Raw genomic sequence first — 18,689 nt, 5'->3', positions numbered from 1 at the left:
ATATCCGTCAATTATAACTTGTATTGTTGTTTATTATGTTCCTTGTTTGTTCATTTTAGGCCCTTCTTTAAAAAAAATAAAAAACATAGTTTTTTTTATATGGCAAACACAAAATATGTGACCTAATTGGAGCCTTGAATAGGTCAATAATTCATAATAACATTGTTTTAGATTCATTATTATGTTTTAAAGAAAGAAACAGCCTGGATGACAGCTTAGTGTTATTAGAGTCAACATAGCAACATTTTATTGTCACCTGTTTACTCTTTTGTACTACTTTTTATGTTTTTTATTTTTTTTTATCGTATTTTTAGAATGTGCCGTGGGGCCGTTAAAAAATTACCTGCGGGCCGCAAATGGCCCACCGGGGCCGCACTTTGGACATCCTGGACTAGATACACTCCTGTACTTGGTATCATTCTAGTGGATGTTAGGTGTAGATCCACCAATGGCGTTTGTTTACATTTTGCGTAAAAGCGGCATTTTAAAAAGTCATACATTTTACTTTTTGAAACCCATCCATCCATCCATCCATTTTCTACCGCTTATTCCCTTCAGGGTCGCGGGGGGCGCTGGAGCCTATCTCAGCTACAATCGGGCGGAAGGCGGGGTACACCCTGGACAAGTCGCCACCTCATCGCAGGGCCACTTTTTGAAACCGATACCGATAATTTCCGATATTGCATTTTAAAGCATTTATCGGCCGATGATATCGGCAGTCCGATATTATCGGCAGTCCGATATTATGGGACATTTCTAGTTTGAAGTCATATCCAACAATTGCGATAACGACTTTTTATTGTCAACTGAGTTTCGTTTTTTAATGATTTCTGCTGGTGGCGCCCCTCCAAAAATTTTCAATGCAAAAAATGTGCCTTGGCTCAAAAAAAGGTTTAAAAACACTGTTTTAAAGGCCTACTGAAAGCCACTACTACCGACCACACAGTCTGATAGTTTATATATCAATGATGAAATCTTAACATTGCAACACATGCCAATACGGCCGGGTTAACTTATAAAGTGCCATTTTAAATTTCCCGCCACACTTCCGGTTGAAAAAGCCTTCGAAGGATGACGTATGCGCGTGACGTAGCCCGAGGAACAGAGGTATGCCTTCTCCATTGAATACAATACAAAAAAGCTCTGTTTTCATTTCATAATTCCACAGTATTCTGGACATCTGTGTTGGTGAATCTTTTGCAATTTGTTTAATGAACAATGGAGACTGCAAAGAAGAACGTTGTAGGTGGCTGTAGCAACACAAGGACCACTTACGCGGATAGCAGACGCCTAGCCGATGCTAGCAGACGCCTAGCCGATGCTAGCAGACGCCTAGCCGATGCTAGCAGACGCCTAGCCGATGCTAGCAGACCCACCGCACGGATGATCTGGTGAAGTCCTTCGTCGCGCCGTCAATCGCTGGAACGCAGGTGAGCACGGGTGTTGCTGAGCAAAGCAGATGAGGGCTGGGTAGTAGGTGGAGCGCTAATGTTTTTATCATAGCTCTGTGAGCTCCGGTTGCTAAGTTAGCCTTAGCGTCGTTAGCAACAGCATTGTTAAGCTTTGCCAGGCTGAGATCTATTAACCGTGTAGTTACATGTCCATGGTTTAATAGTATTGTCGATCTTCTGTCTCTCCTTCCAGTCAGGGATTTATTTATTTTGTTTCTATCTGCATTTGAGACAGATGCTATCACGTTAGCTCATGCTAAAGATGCTAAAGAGCTTCGTCGATGTATTGTCCTGGAGATAAAAGTCACTGTGAATGTCCATTTCGCGTTCTCGACTCTCATTTTCAAGAGGATATAGTATCCGAGGTGGTTTAAAATACAAATCCGTGATCCACAATAGAAAAAGGAGAGAGTGTGGAATCCAACGAGCCAGCTTGTACCTAAGTTACGGTCAGAGCGAAAAAAAAACATGTATTTCACTGCATTCTAGTCCGTCACTCTAACGTTCCTCATCCACAAATCTCTCATCCTCGCTCAAATTAATGGGGTAATCGTCACTTTCACGGTCCGAATCGCTCTAGCTGCGTTGAAAACAATAGGAAAATATGAGGGAGTGAACAACTGACGACGTCACGCTACTTCCGGTAGGGGCAAGGTTTTTTTTTTTATCAGAGACCAAAAGTTGCGAACTTTATCGACGTTGTTCTCTACTAAATCCTTTCAGCAAAAATATGGCAATATCGCGAAATGATCAAGTATGACACATAGAATGGATCTGCTATCCCTGTTTAAATAAAAAAAAATTCATTTCAGTAGGCCTTTAACACACACAATGTATCAGTTTTTCCTGTATGCAATAAATATATTTCCGTTTACTACTTAACAGTTTTTTATAACCCATTAAATCTTAAATGTGACTTTATTAGATGTTTAATGCTAGGCTTGACACACATGTTGGCAAAGTCAAACCCTCTTGACACCCTCATTCAAATCATTATAGGTCCCATTAAATCGTCATAAAATGTATGAACGCCGGCATTAAACATCCTGATTGGGTGGGATGTTAAAGCCTCTAATAAACATAAAGATTAAAATCCCGCCTGGTGACATGTTTACTGTTACAATGTCAGCGGTGAAATATAAAACCGGAGTTTAGTTAAAGGACGATCTCTCTGTCCAAACATCCTCGGTTCAACATCAGTCACCACAAACGACTTCTCCTGGTTTTTTGCCGCGTTTTTTTTTCCCGGCACTTCGCCTGAATTCCTGCAGCGACATTTGAGTGACAGCGATGAGGATGTTTTCGGTTGAGAATGAGGGCAACGCTGAGAAGAGATGAGAGTGACGACAATTTTCAAACATCGCTCCTAACCGAGACAAAAACCACTAAGAGCAGACTCTGCTCGTCAAGCCATCATTTTTTATCCTCCTCTTTCATTTGCTCCTCATCCTTCTCTTTTCCACAGCACACTGGGATCACGTCAGCGAGAGAAGGAAAGCAATGAAGCAATTCTATATTGTAAGTCCAGGCCTCGAATTTTACATTTTAAAGGTCGAGGCAAGTGTTGCCTTAAAGGAGGACTCATATTTTCGGGCACCAAAGCAAACATTATTTTCTCTCCAGGCAGGGGCTCCAAAGCATGCATGCATACATAAAGAGTTGTTTTTTTTAAAAATTCATTATTAATATAAACTTGTCAGCTTTTTGTCATTTCATGATGCCTTTATCTCTATTTTTACCTTTTGATAGAGGAAAGTATTTTTTTGTAATTATTTATGTTTTAACCTCTTAAGGCCCAAGCTGTTTGTTTACATCAGGGGTGTCCAAACTTTTCCCACCGAGGGCCGCATACGGAAAAATGAAAGCCTGCGGGGGCCATTTTGATAGTTTTCATTTTCAAATCATAACAAAATATATGGATTTTGTTTTTGTTTTTTTACCTTTAAGGCTCCCGGGGACCATAAAGTGTCTAAGTCATTAAAATGTTAAAAACAAGTCAAATTATTTTTTTATTTCTTTTATTTAACACTTACAGTAAATCTCTACAGGATATCAACTTCAGGTTGATATAAAATTTTAAAAAACCAAAAAGGTTTTATGCCTTTTCTGTCAAGACAACTTTGTTTTTTATAATAAAACGGAAATATGCAGTATTTCCCCCACTACCCAAAACATTCAGAAAGCAATGTTTGATGTGAAGTAATTAGAGCCTTAAAAACATCAATAATGCAAGACACCATTGATATTAATTCATTATTATTTTTGAGTAATCACAGTGAAAAGATAAATGAAATCCCATTAAATATATTTGGATACAAAAGGTGCCCCACTCAAAGTGATACATTTGTATTAGTTTTTTTTACTTTCAACACTTAAGTTACGAGATCAACTTCGGATATATCTTTCGATTTTACGTTTGAACTATTATTTTGTTTGTTTTATGCTCTTTTGTCAAAGAAAACGTTGATGTTTTTGTATGGCAACCACACAATATATGCAATATTTTCCACATAAAACATTTTAAAGTGAAATATTTGAAATAATTGGAGCCTTGAATAGGTCAATAATTCATTATAACATTGATTTTTATTTTTTTATTTTTTTTTTAAGCAATGGCAAAAAAAGAAAAAGAAAGATAGACAAAAGAAAAAAAACAGCCTGCGTGGCAGCTTTGTGTCAACATTGCAACTTTTTCTAGTTAATGTGTATTTTTTATTTTTACAATAGCATTTCCAGAATGTGTGGCGGGCCGGTAAACAATTAGCTGCGGGCCGCACTTTGGACACCCCAGGTTTACATGCTTTTTGTAATTTCTCTTTGCTATTTGGGCTTATTGGACCCTAATTAGAATAAAAACTAAGAATCATCTTTTTATATGATGCACTTAGTCCATAAGTAACAAACGTGTACTTCATGCTAAATCTTATTTTTACACTTTTTTCCCCCAAATTCCATTGTATGTTATACTCTTCTGACACCACCAGATGGCAGTATAAGTGTCCACATAAGCACATAAGACCCCAATTCAGTAGTGTACACAATATTGGAAATAAGAGCTAAAAGGTGCTGTCCACGCATGTGGCCAACTAAGCCTTTAGATCAGTGGTTCTTAACCTGGGTTCGATGGAACCCTAGGGGTTCGGTGAGTCGGCCTCAGGGGTTCGGCGGAGGTCAAAACACACCCGACTCATCGCGTAAATACAAACTTCTCCCTATCGGCATATTACGGATACGATAACAGCTGACTGATTTGCAGGTGTGTAATTTGTTGTGAGTTTATGCACTGTGTTGGTTTTGTTCTTTGAACAAGGTGATGTTCATGCACGGTTCATTTTATGCACCAGTAAAAAAAACATGGTAACACTTTAGTATGGGGAACATATTCACCATTAATTTTATGCACCAGTAAAAAAAACATGGTAACACTTTAGTATGGGGAACCTATTCACCATTAATTAGTTGCTTATTAACATGCAAATTAGTAACATATTGGCTCTTAACTAGTCATTATTAAGTACTTATTATTGCCTTATTCGGCATGGCCTTATTCTAACCCTAACCCTCTAACCCTGACCCTAACCCATACTTGCCAACCCTCCCGATTTTCCCGGGAGACCCCCGAATTTCAGTGCCCCTCCCGTAAATCTCCCGGGGCAACCATTCTCCCGATTTCCACCCGGACAACAATATTGGGGGCGCGCCTTAAGGGCACTGCCTTTAGCGTCCTCTACAACCTGTCTTCACGTCCGCTGTTCCTCCAAACAAACAGCCTGCCGGCCCAGTCACACAATATTTGCGGCTTTTACACACACTTAAATGAATGCAATGCATACTGGGTCAACAGCCATACAGGTCACACTGAGGGTGGCCGTATAAACAACTTTAACACTGTTACAAATATGCGCCACACTGTGAACCCACATCAAACAACAATGACAAACACATTTCGGGAGAACATCCCCACCGTAACACAACATAAACACAACAGAACAAATACCCAGAACCCCTTGAAGCACTAACTCTTCCGGGACGCTACAATATACACCCCCCCGCTACCACCAAACCCCCCCCCATCGCCCGAATTCGGAGGTCTCAAGGTTGGCAAGTATGCCCTAACCCTAACCAAATAACGTCTTTGTTACTTAGAATATGTTCCCCATACTAAAGTGTTACCAAAAACATATAACTTTGTCTTGAATTTGAAAAAAAATAAAACATTTATTTTTCACTAAAGAAGGGTTCGGTGAATGCGCATATGAAACTGGTGGGGTTCGGTATCTCCAACAAGGTTAAGAACCACTGTTATAGAGGTTAAGTTATGTACATGCAGATGCTGTATCGGGACAGATCCATTAAGAGTTTGAGCAGAAATATGTCTTATAGGAATTAACTATACACAATAAAACATTAACACAATGATGTGTCAAATGTTTTTTTTTAAAGTAGTGCCTTTGTGACATGTAAAAAACACAAGTATTGTAAAAAAAAAACAAAAAAAACATGGCGTTTGCTTTTCGATATCAAAATAAAACACAAAGCAGTTTGGCTAATGAAGATAAACTCTGATAAACAAGATGTGTTCTTCTCTAACGCCCCCTTGTGGTTCAGTACAACAGTTTGGCCAAAAACTCTCAGTCACAGCAGCTGAAGGACGCTGTGTTGTCAAAAATGAAAGCAACATCATATCGTTTTTCTCCTTCGCTGTTTACTTTTAGTGTGGGGACAAGTGTCTCCAATATTGTTCACACCGGTCTCCATCTAAACACAGCAGTGCGCTCTTAAACTTACTTACTCCAAGGTGATACCCTTGTTGCAAGATTAACGTGGATCCGGTATGACTAACAAGTCAAACGACGTTAGTGCGCATGCGCCGGCCGGACTTCGTGTTGCCTTAAATGCATTAACATATGACGGGATTTCGGTAATTTATCACCGTCTGGAATTTTATCGCGAGTTATCATTATGCCGTTGACCACTATGTCCCTCGTCCATTAACAAGTAAAAAGTCAAGGGCGGTCACGGTAAGTTGTTGCCGCAAATGTTGGTAAATTTTTTAGGGCTCTTCGGCAAATGAGAGGGCGGTCGAGCCCTGTATTTATGGAGAATGTTAAGTAAATAAATAAATACAAATATAGGTCATTATTTTTTTGTCATTATGCTGGCCTCAGCTGTTTTGGAGTGTCTTACAGAATATGCGGTGTACACTCCTCACAAAAAAAGTTGTGTTGTTTTTTTTTTGTCTAACTTGCTGTTCTCTAACGAACGACAAAATGAAACGTTTGGTGGACAAAATGAGACAAAGAAGGAGTGGAAGATTTTACATGTAAACAAACTGTTGCGTTTGAAAACCATTTTTTAATCATTTTTTTAAAAAATGCTCCAGGGATAGGCAAACTAGGTAATTGCCTAGGGCCCCCCCAAGCTCAAAGGGGGCCCCCGTGATAACGACGAGTCATGTATTCAAATTTAACACCAAAATACAACGACAATGTAAGAATAATGTCAAAGACACCGTCCAGCAGCCAAAAGTCTCGTATGCACAATAAAACTGACAATGAAGAATGAATTAATGCCAATGACACAATAGCAAAGTGTCAATAAGTCTGAAGGAATCCCCCTCAAGGGGGCCCTTACCACTGACACAATGTGCGCGGCCCCTCGTTGAGAGGTAATCGGAACTTTTGCTGACAGACTCAAACAACGGATTATACATTTTTACTGTGAAGCAAAGTGTACGCAACATTTACACTAAATACATATTATCTAGACCTGTGGTTCTTAAAGTATTTTTTTTACCAAGTTTCCACCTCAGAAAACACTTGGCTCTCCAGGTACCAACATTGAAATACAGTAGCATAGTAGGCCTGAGTATTCATTAAAAACGAGTCAGAAGTTTTTATTTATTATTTTTGAGCCAATATTGTGTGTAACTGTTAGAATAATGGTTTCTAAATTATCACAAAAAACTTTGTGTTACATTGAGGGTCTGGTGAGAAGACAAAAGCTGTCTTTGAAACCTACCAAGAGTAAGGCTCGTAAAACTCCACTGTGTAGGGGGGAGGGGGGAAGCAAAATGAAGGTGTTCTGTTTTCTTTCATGTATGGCAGGGGTGTCCAAAGTGCGGCCCGGGGGCCATTTGCGGCCCGCAGGTAATTTTTTAACGGCCCCGTGGCACATTTTAAAAATACGATTGAAAAAAAAAAGTGGTATTTAAAGAGCAAACAGGTGAAATGTAACAAGAAAATGTAGCAATTTTTACCCTAATCACACAAAGCTGCCATGTAGGCTGTTTCTTTCTTTAAAAAATAATAATGAATCAAAATCAATGTCATTATGAATTATTGACCTATTCAAGGCTCCAATTACGTCACATTAAATATTTTGAGATTTTTTTGGGGGGGAAAATGTTGCATATTTTGTGTCTGCCATGTAAAAAAACCGAGCTGTTTTTTTTTAAAGAAGGGCCTAAAACGAACAAACAAAAAACATAAACAACAATAAAACGTATAATTGACAGATAGATCTGAAGTTGATCTCGAGATTATTGTGTTAAAAGTAAACAGTAAAAAAAAAAAAATGACGATTTATTTTTTAACACTTACCGTAATTTCCGGACTATAAGCCGTACCTGACAATAAGCCGCACCAGCTAAATTTAGCCGTTGTAACACGTGGCTTGGCATTGTCTTGCTGAAATAAGCAGGGGCGTCCATGACAACGTTGCTTGTATTTCTACGTATGTTGCTCCAAAACCTGTATGTACCTCTCAGCATTAATGGTGCCTTCACAGATGTGTAAGTTACCCATGCCTTGGGCACTAATACACCCCCATACCATCACACATGCTGGCTTTTCAACTTTGCGCCTAGAACAATCCGGATGGTTCTTTTTCTCTTTGTTCCAGAGGACACAACGTCCACAGTTTCCCGAAAACAATTTGAAATGTGGACTCGTCAGACCACAGAACACTTTTACACTTTGCATCGGTCCATCTTAGATGAGTTTGAGCCCAGGGAAGCTGGTGGCATTTCTGGGTGTTGTTGATAAATGGCTTCGGCTTTGCATAGTAGAGTTTTAACTCGCACTTACAGATGTAGCGACCAACTGTCGTCACTGACAGTGGTTTTCTGAAGTGTTCCTGAGCCCATGTGGTGATATCCTTTACACACTGATGTCGGTTTTTGATGCAGTACCGCCTGACGTGCAGTGATTTCTCCAGATTCTCTGAACCTACCAAGAGTAAGGCTCGTAAAACTCCACTGTGTAGGGGGGGGGGGGGGGGGGGGAGCGAAATGAAGGTGTTCTGTTTTCTTTCATGTATGGCAGTGGTGTCCAAAGTGCGGCCCGGGGGCCATTTGCGGCCCGCAGGTCATTTTTTAACGGCCCCGCGGCACATTTTAAAAATACGATTGAAAAAAATAAAAAACATTAAAATTGGTATTTAAAGAGCAAACAGGTGAAATGTAACAAGAAAATGTAGCAATTTTTACCCTAATCACACAAAGCTGCCATGTAGGCTGTTTCTTTCTTTAAAAAATAATAATGAATCAAAATCAATGTCATTATGAATTATTGACCTATTCAAGGTTCCAATTACGTCACATTAAATATTTTGAGGTATTTTTTTGAGGAAAATGTTGCATATTTTGTGTCTGCCATGTAAAAAAACCGAGCTGTTTTTTTTAAAGAAGGGCCTAAAACGAACAAACAAAAAACATAAACAACAATAAAACTTATAATTGACAGATAGATCTGAAGTTGATCTCGAGATTATTGTGTTAAAAGTAAACAGTAAAAAAAAAAAAATGACGATTTATTTTTTAACACTTACCGTAATTTCCGGACTATAAGCCGCACCAGCTAAATTTAGGGGAAAATACAAATTGCTCCATATATAAGCCGCACCCGACTATAAGCCGCAGGTTTTTGATGTGTAATTAGCGTAGTATATAGGGGTTCCTGCTACCACGGAGGGGATTGTCGGGACAGAGATGAGCAAAGCGTCTCATTTATTAACGATAAATCTTTCAATCATTCAATCAAACTTTCACATCTTTGACATGGCGAACAGCATTCGTGCAGAGTACAAATAATACAACGGTGCAAAGTAATACAAAGTGCTCGCCTGTACGTTATCAAAATAAGCAGCCTACCGGTATATGAAAAGTCAGTCTTTAATCATTGTGTCATCGTCTTCCTCCTGCGTACTAAAACCACCGAAATCCTCTTCGTCGGTGTCGGAGAAGAACAGGCTGTATATAAGCCGCACCCTTGTATAAGCCGCAGGGACCAGAACGAGGGGAAAAAGTAGCGGCTTATAGTCCGGAAATTACGGTAAATGAGTAGGACCCTTTTGGATCCCCTACAATTTTAGTGTGATTAGTTTTTAAGTGTCATTGCTCAAAAAATAATAATGAATGAAAATCAATGGTGTTATGAGTTATTGACCTTTTTAAGGCTCCAATTATTATATACTCTCAAATATCCGACTTAAAAATTTTATTGGGTGAAAATATTGCATATTTTGGGGTTTTTTTTCCATTAAAAAAAAGGGTTTTCTTTGACAAAAAGAGCATACAATTTAAATCTTTAAAAAATGTTATATTGACAGATAGACCTAATGTTGATGTAGAGATTTAAAAACTTGAATAATAACACAAATAATAATACTGAATAATGACACATTTTTTTTATATTTTTTGGACAGAAACCCTTTGGGATCCCCGGGATCAAGCCTGAGTGGAAGCCTAAATGTATATTTTTATACATATATTGTATTGGTTTTTAAAATAATTTTTTTTTAAAAATGGCCCCTGCTAGCTTTGATTTTTCAAATGTGCGGCCCTCAGTGGAAAAAGTTTGCACCCCCCAGATGTATGGTAATCAACAGAAAGATATTGTTCTAACCCAAGGACTTCAAAGCGGAGAGATGGCAGGATCTGCCCAATTTCCAGACAAACTCTTTTTGAACTATTTCATGGACCTCTTTTTTTTAACTATTTTACAAACTCTTTTTGAACTGACCCTTTTCTGTGAATTGTTGACGACCTTTTCTGTGAACTTTTTGCGACCTTTGTCCTTTGGAAACAGCGGTGGCCATGTGGCCGGGGAGGGTCCAAAATAAAAGAAGGAGGCGTGCAATCTTTTGGCAGAGCGTGCTGAGATACTGTTCAAGGGTACAGTGTACAGACGACTCTCCTCAATATTGAGTCCAAATTGAATTATGTCTTTGCTTCATTCTTTGCCTCTTGTCTTGTTTAATAAACGTCATCAGTGTTTGAACCTGACAGCAACATTACACACAGTTTGAACAGTAACACTGTGTTTGAATATTCAATTGATTATTTGGCGTACCACAGTTTGAGAATCACTGATCTAGACCACAAGAAAACGTGTCTTGAATGTAGATGCTTTTTGAACAGTACTTCAAAAATGGGAAACAGAAAATATGTTTATTTTTACAGATTTTTTTTTTTTACATTCAAGTTGAACAGACTACAGTAGTAATTGAAATACTTCAATAATATAAGTAAAATGCCAACTAAGTAGGGATAACACATTAAAATAAATAAATCCCACAACAAAATACATGAATTATCGCATTAAGACCAGCATACAGAACACATAAAATGTGCATAATAAACTCTTATGTTGCAATGTTGATGCTCACTTTTCCAAGGCTTGTGCATAATGAAGGAGTGCTGTGTTGTTGTGGCTAGCGGTGTTGCGCTTTAGGGGCTGCTGTCGGCGTGTTAAAGTTGGCAATAAAGTTTAAAAAGAAGGTAAAGAGGACTTTTCAAATACTATAATATATTTGAAGCAGGATATCTACAACACCCAAAACCAGTGAAGTTGGCACGTTGTGTAATTATTAAATAAAAACAGAATAAAATGATTTGCAAATCTTTTTCAACTTATATTCAATTGAATAGACTGCAAAGACAAGATATTTCATGTTCCAACTAAGAAACTTCATTTTTTTTGTGCAAATAATCATTAACTTGGAATTTAATGGCAGCAACATTGCAAAAATGTTGGCACAGGAGCATTTTTACCACTGTGTTACATGGCCTTTCCTTTTAACAACACTCAGTAAACATCTGGGAACTGAGGAGACACATTTTTGAAGCTTTTCAGGTGGAATTCTTTCCCATTCTTGCTTGATGTACAGCTTAAGTTGTTCAACAGTCCGGGGGTCTCCGTTGTGCTATTTTAGGCTTCATAATGCGCCACACATTTTCAATGGGAGACAGGTCTGGACTACAGGCAGGCCAGTCTAGTACCCGCACTCTTTTACTATGAAGCCACGTTGATGTAACACGTGGCTTGGCATTGTCTTGCTGAAATAAGCAGGGGCGTCCATGACAACGTTGCTTGTATGGCAACATATGTTGCTCCAAAACCTGTATGGACCTTTCAGCATTAATGGTGCCTTCACAGATGTGTAAGTTACCCATGCCTTGGGCACTAATACACCCCCATACCATCACACATGCTGGCTTTTCAACTTTGCGCCTAGAACAATCCGGATGGTTATTTTTCTCTTTGTTCCAGAGGACACAACGTCCACAGTTTCCGAAAACAATTTGAAATGTGGACTCGTCAGACCACAGAACACTTTTACACTTTGCATCGGTCCATCTTAGATGAGCTTGAGCCCAGGAAAGCTGGTGGCATTTCTGGGTGTTGTTGATAAATGGCTTCGGCTTTGCATAGTAGAGTTTTAACTTGCACTTACAGATGTAGCGACCAACTGTAGTCACTGACAGTGGTTTTCTGAAGTGTTCCTGAGCCGATGTGGTGATATCCTTTACACACTGATGTCGGTTTTTGATGCAGTACCGCCTGACGTGCAGTGATTTTTTTCAGATTCTCTGAACCTTTTGATGGTATTATGGAGCGTAGATGGTGAAATCCCTAAATTCCTTGCAATAGCTGGTTGAGAAATGTTGTTCTTAAACTGTCCGACAATTTTCTCACGCATTTGTTGACAAAGTGGTGACCCTCGCCCCATCCTTGTTTGTGAATGACCGAGCATTTCATGGAAGCTGCTTTTTATACCCAATCATGGCACCCACCTGTTCCCAATTAGCCTGTTCACCTGTGGGACGTTCCAAATAAGTGTTTGATGAGCATTCCTCAACTTTCTCAGTCTTTTTTGCCGCTTGTGCCAGCTTTTTTGAAACACGTCGCAGGCATCAAATTCCAAATGAGCTGATATTTGCAAAAAATAACAACATTTTCTAGTTTGAACGTTAAATATTTTGATTTTGCAGTCTATTCAATTGAATATATCCTGATGAGAGTGCGGAAATATGACCATATCACACCAACTCTCAAATCCCTTCACTGGCTTCCTGTTCCACTCAGGATTGAATTCAAAGTTTCCCTACTAACCCACCAGTGCCTCCATGGAAATGCCCCCCCTCTACCTCAAAGAACTACTCACCCCCAAATCCTCCGCTCCGGACAGGCTAACCTCCTCCGACCTCCGAGGACAAAGCTACGAACAATGGGAGACCGGGCCCCCAGTCTGTGGAACGCTCTCCCTGACCACTTGAGGGCACCACAGACTGTGGATGCTTCTAAAAAAGGCTTAAAAACCCTTCTTTTTAAAAAAGCCTTTTTTTTAGATATATGCATACTAGTTTTAGCTATTTGGCTGTTCTAGTTTGTATTTTTATTTATTTTTTTATTATCTTTTTATTTTGTATTTGTTTTAATACACTGTAGTGTTTGAGGTTGTTGACTCAATGTAAATCAAATCAAATCAAATCAACTTTAAGTGCTTTTTACAAATAAAATCTATTATTATTATTATTATAGGTTGAAAAGGATTTGCAAATCATTGTATTCTGTTTTTATTTACCATTTACACTATGTGCCATCTTCACTAGTTTTGGGTTTTGTATATGAGCTTGCATGTCAGGTTGCTGATGTTTAAGTGAAAACGCTTATTACCACATGTTTCACACAATAATACCATACACCTGTAGGGTAAGTTGAACAGTGTCTTACCTTCACTTCACATTTTCTATGGCAGGACAACCGGCAAGCTGCAAGAAGAAAAACAAGCATTATATTTTTACAGGAAGTGTTTTGCCTCATTTGCATGTACTCCGCATCATTATCTCCACTGACGTAGAGTTGTAGTTGCTGCTTAGTTTGCTGGAAAGCAAACTTTCAACACAGTCAGTGTTCTACCTAGTGAGTGCTGTGGTGCTGCCCTCTAGTGGCTGCACAACAAAAACATCCACCATGAGAAAAACCTTACAGCAGCACCCAATTTGAGGTCAGGCTTCTATTTACTTGAGTTTGTTTGCCCATCTTTTTTCCCATTGTCCAAAAACAGCATTAAATAGATATATTTCTTTAAAACTTTGAACATGTGTGTGATTGTTAGTCTGTATTTCCATGTGTATTGGTGATCGATTAGTAAGTTTATTGACGCCAACGATTACGACGCTTCATGTGCACACAACTAAACAAATAAAATCATCCAAGTTTATACGATTCTCATTCAAATATCCCCTCATTAGTCACCTCACTTAACTTAAAGTATTCTTCGATTATTTTAAAGGATTGTCTCAATACAGGATTTATTTTGGTATATTTGTCAGCATCTATTAAATAAAATAAACACATAACCTCCATTACCTTTAATGCATATCAAAACCAATGGATCAAACACGTTTATCATAAATTACATAAAATGTCCCTTTAGATGTCACAACGGTGGGGTTGCAGCTTGCTTGCGAGGTTTGTTTCCCCGGGATGCAAACGGATCACTCCGGACAGGACTTGCAGGTAGGAACATATTTTAATCTTCTCAAGAAATCTTGGCAGGGCACGAGGTAAACAAACAGCATAAACTATGACATGGAACAAACGTGAAACTGTGGCATGAAACAAACAGCATAAACTATGGCGTGGAACAAACACGAAACTGTGGCATGAAACAAACACCATAAACCAGGGGTCGGCAACCTTTACCACTCAAAGAGCCATTTTGGCAAGTTTCACACATTAAAGAAAGTAACGGGAGCCACAAAATATGTTTTTAAAATTTAAAATGAAAAACACCGCATACAAAGCTTAAACGCTTTGTGCTATGTTAACTAGGGGTCTCAGACACACGCACCGGCACATACTTTAATGTGGAAATCTGATGTTAGTGCAGGCCGCGAGTTTTGAATGAATGTCGCTTGCGTCATACTTGCCAACCCTCTCATTTTTCCCGGGAGACTCCCGAATATCAGAGCGGGATGACACTGCATTTGGCGCCCTCTAGAGTCTGCCCAATCAGTGTATCTGCTCGGCTTCAAGTGGTATGCAGCTTTGGCTTGAAAACGTTACAGACAGCAAGGCTACTAAGTCAACAGCCACACATCTTACACTGACGGTACCAATACCCAGAATCCCATGCAGCCCTAACTCTTCCGCTCAACCAACGCACGGAGAGGGGGGGGTTGATGTGTGGGGGGATTTGGTGGTAGCGGGGGTGTATAATGTAGACCGGAAGAGTTAGGGCTGCATGGGATTCTGGGTAATGGTTGTGTTGTGTTTATGTTGTGTTACAGTGGGATGTTCTGCAGAAATGTGTTTTTCATTCTTTTTTGGTGTGGGTTCACAGTGTGGCGCATATTTGTAACGTAACGATGTTAAAGTTGTTTGATACGGCTACCGTCAGTGTAAGCTGTGTGGCTGATGAGTAAGTATGCTTTGCTGTCTCCTGTGTGAGCAAGTAATAACAACATGCAACATGTGGCTGGACTGGCATGCTGTATGTAAATGCTATAGAGGACAATTACTGCAGTGCAATTAGGGCATGCCCTTTATATAGTAATTAGAGTGTAAATAGGATTATATTTTCCTGGGAGTAGTCTATGAGAGACACTGACATCCATAAGTCTCCTGGGAAAATCGGGGGGGTCGGCATGTATGTAGCTGAGCCGCATCAGAGTGGTCAAGGAGCCGCATGCGGCTCCGGAGCCGCGGGTTGCCGACCCCTGCCATAAACTATGGCGTGGAACAAACACAAAACTGTGGCATGAAACAAACAGCATAAACTAAGAAAACAAAGTTTCGTTGTACTTGTGCAATGACAATAAAGACCTATCCTATCCTATCCTACCCTATCCTATCGTATGGCGTGGAACAAAGACAAAACTGTGGCATGAAACAAACAGCATAAACTATGGCGTGGAACAAACACAAAACTGTGGCATGAAACAAACAGCATAAACTATGGCGTGGAACAAACACAAAACTGTGGCATGAAACAAACAGCATAAACTATGGCGTGGAACAAAAACGAAACTGTGGCATGAAAGAAACAGCATAAACTACGGCATCGAACAAACACGAAACTGTGGCATGAAACAAACAGCATAAACTATGGCGTGGAACAAACACGAAACTGTGGCATGAAACAAACAGCATAAACTATGGCGTGGAACAAACACAAAACTGTGGCATGAAACAAACAGCATAAACTATGGCGTGGAACAAACACAAAACTGTGGCATGAAACAAACAGCATAAACTATGGCGTGGAACAAACACAAAACTGTGGCATGAAACAAACAGCATAAACTATGGTGTGGAACAAACACAAAACTGTGGCATGAAACAAACAGCATAAACTATGGCGTGGAACAAACACAAAACTGTGGCATGAAACAAACAGCATAAACTATGGCGTGGAACAAACACAAAACTGTGGCATGAAACAAACAGCATAAACTATGGCGTGGAACAAACGCGAAACTGTGGCATGAAACAAACAGCATAAACTATGGCGTAATAGATTGTAATAAATCTATTAAAAGAAGACAACCTTTGCCTATTAAAAACCAGTAATTTCCAGGAGTTATCTCACCTTTTGAGTAGTCTCCGATTTACTATTGGTTTCTAATGTTGTAAAAATGTGTAGAATAAATATTACATTTCAACATTTCTGTCATCAAAGATTTGCTTCAGCCTGCGACCCATAGTCATTTTGATAGTAGGCTAATATAGCTAATATAGACACTTATGTCATGTGTTGCCTTCATTATAAGACTTATAAACAGCTTTTCATTTTTTGCGGCTCCAGACACATACATTTTTTGTATTTTTGGTCCAACATGGCTCTTTCAACGTTTTGGGTTGCCGACCCCTGCTCTATACGAATAAATGATTTCAACTAAGCTCATCAGCTTTTTAATACAGTGGTGACCTGTCATGTACGTGTTGTGTTGAAGTTTGTTTCTGTGCCCGTCCAGCCACACAAGACATTGATACAGCGTTGATTATAGGTTCATGTTCTTTAAAACTGACTTTGAAACAATGTTGCAAAATAGTTGTATTTGTAAATTGAGACAACGTTGACATCTGATATATATCTGATATATATATACATATATATACAGTATACAGTATACATAAATATATATATATATATATATATATATATATATATATATATATATATATATATATATATATATATGTATATATATATATATATATATATATATATATACATATATATATGTAAACATATACAGTTTATATACATACATACATACATATATATGTATATATATATATATATATATGTAAACATATACAGTTTATATACATACATACATGTATATGTATATATATATATATATGTATATATATATACACACACACATATATATATATATACATATATATATATATATGTAATCATATATATATATATATATATATATATACATATGTAAACATATGCAGTTTATATACATACATATATATGTATATATATGTAAACATATACAGTTTATATACATACATACATATATATACATATATATATATATATATATATATATATATATATATATATATATATATATATATATATATATACATACATATATATGTAAACATATATATATATATATATATATATATACATACATATATATGTAAACATATATATATATATATATATATATATATATATATATATATATATATATATATATATATATATATATATATACATATATATATATATATATATAAACTGTATATGTTTACATATACATATATATATATATATATATATATATATATATATATATATATACATATATATATATATATATATATATATATATATATATATATATATATATATATATATATATATATATATATATATATATATATATATATATATATATATATAAACTGTATATGTTTACATATACATATATATATATATATGTCACACCGTGGTGAGGGAAGTCCTGTTTTGGGGTTGTCTGGCACACTTCCTGTTTATTTTGAAAATTCTAATCCTCCTCTCGTTTCAGGCCACTTGCTCTTCCTCCTGTGTCACTGGTCTGATGTCTCTCCTGATTGCCTGATTGTGCCCACCTGTGTCACCCTCCCTCATGTGTATATAGTCCTCGTCTTCCCCTGTCTTGTTGCCAGAGTATATCGTCTCGCTACGTACCTCCAGCCTTGTCCACAGCCATCTACCAACTTTGATAAGTATTGTCTCGCTTTGTTTATTGATTCTAGTGATGGGTTGATGAGGCCTCATGAAGCGTTTCGACACATTGCAAAACTGTATTGATACTGTGTCGATACTGTGTCACTAAATACTGACATCTGCTGGACATTAAAAATCCCTACAGGCAACCTATGGACCGACTCAACTGACACTGATTTTATGACCTAGTATATACAATAATATAAACCAAGTCATTGTATTTCATTTAGGATTATTTAATATCTTCATTTAAATAAAAAGATATTTTTATCTTTTTTAGATACAGTCAAATAATGTGAACATGTATCATGACTAGGATGGTAGAGATTGAACCCCAGTAACCGATTGCTGGCACGGCCACGCTACCAACTTCGCCACGCCGTCATTCCTGTACCTTCTCTAGTAACAGTAGTGATGGGTCCTGCAACACCGATGCATCGGCGCATGCGTCGAGCTCATAGAGCGAAACCCTGTGTCGGTGCGCGTACCGCTTTTAGAAAGTCACGTGACCGATCATGAGCTGCTTTGGTCACGTGACCGATACGCGAACTGTATCGCACTGACGCCTCCTCTGTGCCCTGTGAGCAACCTTCCCTCTAAGGTGCGCGCCTGCGCAATTGCGCAGTGCTCAGGCGTCCTCCGCGCACACCGTGCGCCGCACAGCCAATATATGCCGCGCACCAAATCAAACCCATCTGAATTCTA

The 18,689-nt window shown here is 38.2% G+C and overlaps 1 protein-coding gene across 4 annotated transcripts in view; it reads right to left on the bottom strand.

The window, feature by feature from the left end:
* Positions 1–18,689, bottom strand: part of tns1a (tensin 1a) — a 223,821-nt gene that overhangs the window by 145,981 nt on the left and 59,151 nt on the right. For all 4 annotated transcript variants that reach the window (XM_062062313.1, XM_062062330.1, XM_062062340.1 and 1 more), the window contains exon 4: positions 13,469–13,506. In XM_062062313.1, coding sequence (XP_061918297.1) covers positions 13,469–13,506 — 38 coding nt within the window. The remainder of the gene's footprint in view (positions 1–13,468; positions 13,507–18,689) is intronic.

The sequence above is a fragment of the Entelurus aequoreus genome, linkage group LG01, assembly GCF_033978785.1.
Source record: "Entelurus aequoreus isolate RoL-2023_Sb linkage group LG01, RoL_Eaeq_v1.1, whole genome shotgun sequence".
Classification (NCBI taxonomy): Eukaryota; Metazoa; Chordata; class Actinopteri; order Syngnathiformes; family Syngnathidae; genus Entelurus; species Entelurus aequoreus.
This window is presented reverse-complemented; position numbering and strand designations above follow the sequence as displayed.